Below are 9,067 nucleotides of genomic sequence, written 5' to 3'. Positions count from 1 at the left end.
TAAAAGTAAATAAGTACTATATGTTCCTAAAATAAAGTGTTATTCTTTAAAGTGTTACTTGTGAACTTAATGCTTTCTGGAATTTAGAGTTTTTATTATGCAGAGATTAAATCTCAGCTTTAAAATTCTAATTTTTTCATAATCTGCCCTAATTACTACCTGCTTTTTAATATTAACCACAATTTTATTTTATTTTTAAAGATTTTGCTTATTTGACAGAGAGCATGAGCAGGGGCAGTGGCAGGCAGAGGGAGACAGTGAAGCAGAGTCCCCGCTGAGCACGGAGCCTAATATGGAACTCAATCCTAGGACCCTGGGGCCAGGACCTGAGCCCAAGGCAGGTGCTTAACCAGTTGAGCCACCCAGGGTGCCCCTTTTAAAGAGCATTTTAGCTGGGGCACCTGGTTGGCTCAGTGGCTGAGCGTCTGCCTTTGGCTCAGGTCATGATCTTGGGGCCTGGGATGGAGTCCTGCTTCAGGCTCCCTGCAGGGAGCCTGCTTCTCCCTCTGCCTATGTCTCTGCCTTCCTCTCTGTCTCTCATGAATAAATACAAATCTTAAAAAAAGAGAGATTGTCCTTTATAAAAAAGGCATTTTAGCAACATGGATATTAGATAAGAAAGCTATTTTCAGGGGCAGCCTGGGTGGCTCAGTGGTTTACCGCTACCTTCAGCCCTTCAGCCCAGGGCGTGATCCTGGAGACCTGGGATGGAGTCCCACATCGGGCTCCCTGCATGGAGCCTGCTTCTCCCTCTGCCTCTCTCTGTCTCTCTCATGAATGAATAAATAAAATATTTAAAAAAAAAGGAAAGCTATTTTCATATTCAGTGACGTCATAGGGATATGCTAATGACTTCCCAGTGATGGCCAGTATTAAATGTAACTTACATGTGCTTTCAGCTTCTAAATTCAGAGATTCTTTGTCATCAATGAGCTTCCTGAATAAACACTGTAAATGTGCGATATGGAAGGTCCATGAAAGCTAAGCAGATTGCATTATCGGATTTATCATGATGTACACAGCTAAGGGAGGCTATACCTGCCCTGTCAACCTCTGAGATCTTCGATAAATGACACAAAAACACCCTAAGCTGGGTGCATAGTTGAGGTCTACTGTCTGGGAGGACCAATGGAGAATACAGATTAAGATTCAAATCAAGATCAAGACCTGTTGTAACTGCAAGATTCTATGCTGTTGGGTGAAAAAGACAAAAATCCTAACACTGGTCATTCACACGTGTGATTTAACTATTCACTTTGAGAGTAAAGAAACATAAAATTCTGTGAAATAGTAGCTGAGCCTTTTCACATTTTTCACATCCTCAAGGAGGTACTCCCAAGCCACTTTTCCTTATCCCTAAAATCATGAACAACAGGTGGATTTTCAAACAAACAAACAAACAAAAAAGGGAATAAGTCCTTTTCAGAAGAAAAGCTTTTTCCGATAAAAGTTAGAATTTTTATTAATATTTAAGTTATAAGCCAAAATGTTAGCAACCACAGACGTTTGCCGTGGACAAATTAAGATTCTGAGGCCCCAGTGTCAAATTCAACTTCAGAATTAGCTGCAATAAATCAATACATCTTCTCAGAAAGTGTATGATCCTTCCGTTTACGACCCATGATGTGAAAAGCTTCATAGAACGTGAAATAACTTACCATCTACCCTGAAACTAAGCTACAGAAAATGGAATCGCCATTAGGATGGAAATAACAAGGCTCTGAAGCCCTCGGCAGTTCTTCTTAAGCGTATAAAATATAGAAACTCTGGAAAGGTGAACACTGTTGGTTGAGCTGTAAAACCCATAAAAAGAACGGTTGTGCCGCAGCGCCCCGATGAGCTGGTTCGTTCAGCTTCCCCGACGACCCCCCGACCAGGCAGGCCTCGTTTCGGCTCGGGAGACACGGAAAACCACATGCAATCACGCAGGCGGCGAGGCACGCGGGTATGCAACAGGCAGCCCCCCGCCGGCCTGCCACCAGCACGTCCCCGGGACTTAACGCCCGAGGGCGCTCTCGGGCAGCGCCCCCGACCGGCGCCGTCCCGCGGACTCAGACCTGAGGTCTCTCGCTGCAGCAGGGGAAGTGGTCTTCGGTCCGGAACAGGACGGGCGGTTCGTAGGCGCCCGGTTGGGGCCTGCCGGAGGACGCCTTGTGGAAGAAGGAGGGCACGGCGATCGTGTGCAGCAGCTTCCGGAAGGCGCTGGGGAAAGCGCCCAGCTCGGCCTCCGCCCGGGCCACCTGCTCCTCCATCCTGGCCACGCTGGCGCCGATCATCGCCACGAAGGCCTCCAGCCGGTCGATCTTGCTGTACACCTGCCGCATCTCCGTGGCCTTGGCGTAGATGCGAGGCACGCCCTCGCTGACCACGTGGGACGAGTCCCCGCGCAGCATGTCCAGCATGCCCACGAACTCGTCCACCCTGGTGAGCAGGTCCTCCAGGCTGGCGTCCAGGGCCTCGACCTCGGGCCGCGCCCCGGCTCCGGGAAGCAGGCAGGCGGCGTAGCCCGCGGCGGCGCGGCGCAGCAGCGGCAGGTCGCGGCCGGGCGCGCCCGGCTCGGGGCCCTCGTCCTCCCACGGCCCCGAAGCGCTGCTGTGGCTCTGGGACACGTTGCCGCTGTCCCCGCTCCAGGCAGCTCCCTGGAGCTCGGCCTCCTCCTCGGCCGGCCCCTCGCGCGGCGACGCCCGACCGGCGGGACCACCCTCCATGGCCGGCTTCGGCCGGGCCCGGAAGCGGGGCGGGCGGCCCGGCCGTTCTCCTTCCGGCCCCTCCGCACGCATGCGCGCACCGCCCCCCGCCTGGGCTTCCGCTCGCGGACGCGCGCGCGCCCGTCTCTCTCCCCGCCCCTGGGCGCTCGTGCACGCGCAGCGCTCGCAGGCAGGACTGTAGAATGTGAAGAGGTGACAGGACTGTGGTGAGAGGCGCACATCCTCAGCGCATCTTTTTTTTCTTTTAAGATTTTATTTTTATTTATTCATGAGAGACACGGAGGGAGACGCAGAGACCTAGGCAGTGGGAGAAGCGGGCTCCTGTGGGAAGCCTGATGTGGGACTGGAAGCAGGACTCTGGGATGACGACCTGAGCTCAACCCCTGAGCCACCCAGGTGCCCCCTCAGTGCATCTTTTGCATATGTTCACACAATCCTGTAACCTCCACCCGGATCAAGATACGGAACGTGTCCAAGACCCATGAAGAGCATCCTATTATCCCTAGTTTATTCTTGCTGCTTATATCGAAATGAAAGAGGAGAAAAATGGTCCCTGAAACCTTGCTATTCTTGGTGACTTTAAGAGTTCTCAGCTTCTGGGACGCCTGGGTGGCTCAGCGGTTTAGGACCTGCCTTTAGCACAGGGTATGATCCTGGAGTCCCAGAATCGAGTCCCACGTCGGGCTCCCTGCGTGGAGCCTGCTTCTCCCTCTGCCTGTGTCTCTGCTTCTCTCTCTCTCTCTCTCATGAATAAATAAATAAAATCTTAAAAAAAAAAAAGAGTTCTCATCTTCTTTCCATATTTTCCCCAACACTTGGTATTGTCAATATTTTCACTTTTAGGATGTAGAGTGAGTACTATCTCATTGTGGTTTTGATTTGCATTTCCCTGTTGAATCGTGAACTTTAGTGCCTTTTTATATACTTACGGGCCCTGTGGATATTCTCTTCCGTGAAGTGCTGGCTCAAGTCTTGTCCATTTTTAAATTGAGCTATTTATCTTTTCCTTATTGACCTACAGAAGTTCTCAATACAGTTTGAATATGAGTCCTTTGTCATATATCTTCTCCCACTCTGTGGCTTGCATTTTCATTCTCTTAAATGATGTCTTCCGATGAACATGTGAGAATTTTAAGAAATTCCAATTCATCAAACCAGGAACATCTGAAGAGTGAAAGAGGACACTCAGGATACAAGATATAAAATCTTGGGCAAACTATATCATGTAATTATTATGGACTATAAAGATTATAAGATGATCATGAAGGATCATATGTCCAATGCTTACCCTAGTGCAACAGGTGGTAATTGACACCCAGAGATATGTATTTGAGTTAACCAACTTGTCCAAGGCAAGTAATTGGAGGGGCTAGGACCTAATGCAGGATGTGTCTGACTCCAATACCTTTGGCATCAAATAACCTCTATTCACTGTCATAATAGTTATAATACCATCACCACTTACATCTACTGGTGCTTTGGCATTTGCAAAACACTTTCCTGCACATCATCTCACTTATGCATCTTCCCACTGACAGAGATTCAGGCTGGGATCACTGGTCTTTATGAGACTGGAAAATCAAAGCTCTGATGTGTGGCACTGTGCAAACAGCATCCCTCCAAAGTACTGCTATTATGGCACCAGTTGAACAAGCCTGGAAACAGACTCCATCTACTCCACAATGGCATACTCTCGGTGCTCAATAACTTTTTAAGTGAATATTGAAACAACATTTACTGGGCCCATGCTGTTTTGCAGGTCCTGTAGGTGGTGGGGACTGAGACCAGAACCTGTCCTCAAGGAACCTCCAGTAGGCAGAGGCTCCTACATTTTCAGAAAGGAGGCCTTCTCTCTAAAACATTCCCTAAGGCCTTACTTGTGTCCAGGCTGCCAGGAGGGGTTAAGGACAGAGCTGAATCGGAAGTGGTCCTTTATCGTAGGTTGCTCACAGTCTGATGAAGTTGATGCAGACAGGCTGGATCCAAGGATCCACAGAGGGTGCCCTGCAAGACCAACTTTGCACAGGACAGAAATGAGATGTGAACCGGAGAAAGTAAAAACAGAGTTTATTGAATAGTGTGAGTGACATAATAGCAGACAGCATGTCTAGGAGACTCAGAAAGGAAAGGAGAATGATGAGCCTATATTGGAAAGAAGTCTAGTATACATGTTCCTTCAGGAATCCAGGGAAGGGCCCGATCAAAAGCAAGTGGCAGGTGAATAATAGGTGTAATTCTATAAATCATTGAAGGTAGGGGTTATCGATGCCAGCATCAGCTAAGATTTCTTCAAAACTAACGCCCTGGAACATGTTTGCGATCTGCCTCTTTGTAGATGTTATCAGGTGTTTGGGGGCTTAGGACAAAAGTTCAGAGAAAGATTAACTTTCTTGTTTCCCCTTTGAAGTGGGAACATAGCTTCTTTGGTTAATTCAGATGCAGAATATAGACCAAGAGTAACTGTGACCTAGCAGAGAAATAGCAGAGATAGAGCCTTTCTAAAATGGACTCCCTTCAGCTCCCCTACCTCAAAGAGAGATTAAAAAAACTACTGACCAGAACCACCCGAGGCATCTGGAGAAACATCCCCCCAGAACAAAAATCTGGGAGGAAGGGGTGGGGATTATAGAGAAAAGGCCAGGTAGGATCCCTGGTTTTTGACTAAGGGCCTGTCTCAGAAGAGGGAGCATGTGCTGTAGGTAAGGGCAGCGACCGGAGACCCAAAATAGCTCAGGTTCAAATTCTGACCTAAGCATGATTTTAGCCAGTTTTTCATCTAACAGGTTCATTGTGAGGTGAAATGAATTAATCTCAACATTAAAAAAAAAAGATTTTAAAAGTTTATTCATTCATAAGAGACAGAGAGAGAGAGAGAGGGGCAGAGACACAGGCAGAGGGAGAAGCAGGCACCTGCAGGGAGCCCCAAGCAGGACTCCATCCCAGCACCCTGGGATCACGACCTGAGCCAAAGGCCTATGCTCAACCACTGAGCCACCCACGTGTTCCTAATCTAAGCACTTAGAGCAGTAAACATCAGCCCATCTTATTCAAATTCAAGGGAGGGAGAATTGCTTTCATTTAAAGTAAATAAATAAATAAATAAATAAATAAATAAATAAATAAATAAAGGGGCACCTGGGTGGCTCAATTGGTAGAGCGTTTGCCTTCAGCTCAGGCACCCAGCTCTGCATGGAGAGTGTTTCTCTCTCTCTCTCTGCCTGCCTCTCCTTCTGCTTGTGCTCTGTCTCTCTCTGTTGAATAAATAAATAAAAAATTTTTTTAAAAAAAAGAGAAGCAGGCTCCCCGTGGGAGCCCGATGCAGGACTCCATCCCAGGACCCGGACATCACGATCTGGGCCAAAGGCAGATGCTCAACCACTGAGCCACCCAGGTGCCCCAAATAAATAAAATCTTTTTATTTTTTTTTTTGTTATTATTTTTTTTAATAAAATCTTTTTAAATAAAATAAAGAAAAAGAAAAAGCCTAGGGATGCCTTAGCGGAGGAGGTAATCAAAGCACTACCAGGCTCCCAAAGGCTGACTGGAGAAGGGAGGCAGGGCAGGGCGCGGGAAGCAGGTGGTGGAGGACGTGCGCGCGCCCGAGGCAGGGTCCCTCTGCGTGCGCGCACCCGCACACAGGAGTGGGCCCAGGTGTGGCCGTAAAGAGGCCGGGCCTTGTCGTGAAAGTGCCGCAAACACGCCCACCCCGGTGATGGCTGCAAGTACCCCGCAGTGGCCCGAGTAAACAGCTTCCGCTTCCGGGGTGGTGGTCCTATTGTAGGGGTGAAGGCGAAGCCTCAGTCCTACTGTGTCATAAATTGGGCAGTGGGAGCAAAGTTGAGGTCAAGAGGAAAATGAGTGCGTGCTACCTTGGCTAGGTGTTCATGATTTTTGAGGCTTCCCCCAACCTCCGCTGGTCATTAGAGAAAAATTAGAATAACTTCAGGTTCGTCTTTGGAAAACTGAAAAGCCCCTTCCAAAGGGACAGCTGCTGGAGGTAGAGCCGCCTAGGCGCTAAGGAGGGTGGTGCTGGGGAGACCAAAGAAAATCTGGCCCATGGAGCAGAATAGGGGAGGGTGAGAACACAGGGAAAGAAACGGAGAAGTGTGAAGCTGTAGGCCTTTGCCGGAAATGCCCAGGTTCTTCTAGAAGACAGATGCGTCGGAGGACCTAGTCTGAAAGAAGTGACATTCTTGTGGGTAAGTTTTTTTTAGTTTTTTTTTTTTTTTTTTTTAAACACCACTCCAGAAATCTGAAACTCAGGGTCTTGATGGCAGATTTCTTCCAGTTGTGCTTTACCTTCACAGCTGATGGATTCTGGTCATCTGGTAGGGATGGGCTGCCCCCTCATGGATGCTGAAACAGCTTGTTGTTTACTCTGTTTTTTAATTCTCTTATTCTGTTAGTTTTTTTTTTTCTTTTTAAGATTTCATTACTTATTTATTTGAGAGAGGAGAGACAGAGATAGCACAACTGGGGAGGAGAGGAAGAAGCAGGCTGCCCACTGAGCAGGGAGCCCACTGAGGGCTCTATCCCAAGACCGTGAGATCATGACCTGAGCCAAAGGTGGACACTTCACCGACTGAGCCACCCAGGCACCCCTGTTTCTGTGGTTTTTAATCCACATGTAACAGTTTCCCTTAGGGCAGGAGAATTCGTCCCTTGGAAGCATAGTAAGTCAGTAAAAGACTGACTTGGAGCTTTTGCAGTGAAGCCAGATAGACTGTTCCTTGGTGTGGTACCACCCAGGAGAACAGGGGGCTCATGTTCCAAGTCCCAAACTGCCAATGGCTTACAAGTGAGGGTTTTTAAGGGCAAAATTTGGGGCGGGGGTCTGCTGACAAGGTGGACACAGTTGATGGATTGGAGGTAAAATCAAGTCGTGTTCACAGATGTTACTTAGTTATTCTGGTCCCATGGAGGTCAGTCTGTTTGCTCTCGAGAGACTTGGAATCTAAGAAATGTCTTTATTTCTTATGTTGGAGATTTTGGATTAAGTACATCTGGTAATTCTGTAGTTAGGATAGTGTTGATCAACTGCTTGTATGTGCATAAACTAGTGGGGTTGCATCCTTCACGTTCCTTTGAATGATCAGCAAGCATTCCAGCTCTTGGACCTGGGTCTGTGTGTTTCCTGGCCCGTCCAGCTGTGCCTGGGGACGATAAGACCTCTAATGTTTGTCCTTTGATCTGACCTAACAAGATGGGTGCTGGCATCAGCTGGTGACCCTGATGTGGGTTTAGATCGTCCAGTGTATTTGATTCCTGAAGAATAACTGTATGGGAAATACTCTCATAATGGAAATGGGGCTTAATGCAGAGTTGTTTCAGTGGCCACGTTCGTTCTTGTTACTTTGCTGTGTTCAAAATGTTGGGCGTGGCCAACATTGTGTTTTGCTGGTGCTATGTGACCTGATTGTCGTCTGGAACTTTGGGACATCTGTAGATGTGGGGCCAGAATCTTCTACCTGTGGAGGTGCCTGGAAGGCACTGCTTGGGTGTGGCTGGTGCCCAGTGTTGGGGTGAGACTGCTTTGGGGAGCACTGGGAAAAACTGGGAGGCAGTTGGAAGATGTTTGGGTGTGTATTTTGGAACTTTGATTCCTGTGAGACACAGGAATAGAGCTATGTCTTGTGGCATATCGTCTGGTGTATGTGGTATCACCCGTCAGGTGAGTTTATTTAGACAACATCGCTGGCCCCAAATAAAAGTTGGAATAGAGGGATCCCTGGGTGGCTCAATGGTTTAGCGCCTGCCTTCAGCCCAGGGCGTGATCCTGGAGTCCCCGGGGTCGAGTCCCACATCGGGCTCCCTGCATGGAGCCTGCTTCTCCCTCTGCCTGTGTCTCTGCCTCTCTCTCTCTCTCTCTCTCTCTCTCTCTCTCTGTGTGTGTGTGTGTGTCTCTAATGAATGAATAAATATAATCTTTAAAAAAAAAGTTGGAATAGAGAATGATGGGATACGCTTCACTGTCGGAATGCCCTCAGTTAACAAGGGTTTCGAGTATCAAATCAAACAGACCATCTACAAGTAGCCTGGGGACACTGGAGAGAGGAAGAGGCATCACCAGGACCCATAAAGTCCCTTCTAGTTTATCAGGATAGACCTGACCAAGATTTGAGATTGAAGTCAGACATGTGATAAATTAAGTGCTCATTCGCCTTGCAAAACAAAGATCTATAAAACACATTTAAAAAAATGATTTTATTTATTCATTTTTTTATTTATTCATGAGAGACACACAGAGGCAGAGGCACAGGCAGAGGGAGAAGCAGATTCCATGCAGGGAGCCCAATGTGGGACTCCATCCCAGGACCCTGGGACCACACCCTGAGCCAAAGGCAGACGCTCAACCACTG

General features: G+C 48.0%; 1 protein-coding gene and 1 long non-coding RNA gene across 4 annotated transcripts in view; one reads left to right on the top strand and one right to left on the bottom strand.

The window, feature by feature from the left end:
- Positions 1–1,419: 1,419 nt before the first annotated feature.
- Positions 1,420–2,787, bottom strand: BLOC1S4 (biogenesis of lysosomal organelles complex 1 subunit 4). The gene has a single exon (XM_077874966.1). The coding sequence runs from the start codon at positions 2,778–2,780 to the stop codon at positions 2,052–2,054; it is 729 nt and encodes a 242-aa protein (XP_077731092.1). The 5' UTR covers positions 2,781–2,787; the 3' UTR covers positions 1,420–2,051.
- A 3,566-nt stretch (positions 2,788–6,353) lies between these two features.
- Positions 6,354–9,067, top strand: part of LOC144299414 (uncharacterized) — a 26,773-nt gene continuing 24,059 nt past the window's right edge. The window contains exon 1 of one of the 3 annotated variants that reach the window (XR_013366163.1): positions 6,354–6,907. This is a non-coding gene — a long non-coding RNA (uncharacterized LOC144299414). The remainder of the gene's footprint in view (positions 6,908–9,067) is intronic. The other 2 variants (XR_013366161.1, XR_013366162.1) reach the window with 2 other exon arrangements.

This window comes from Canis aureus, chromosome 2, assembly GCF_053574225.1.
Source record: "Canis aureus isolate CA01 chromosome 2, VMU_Caureus_v.1.0, whole genome shotgun sequence".
NCBI lineage: Eukaryota > Metazoa > Chordata > Mammalia > Carnivora > Canidae > Canis > Canis aureus.
The sequence above is the reverse complement of the archived record's forward strand: the minus strand, read 5'-3'. Positions and strand labels throughout refer to the sequence as shown.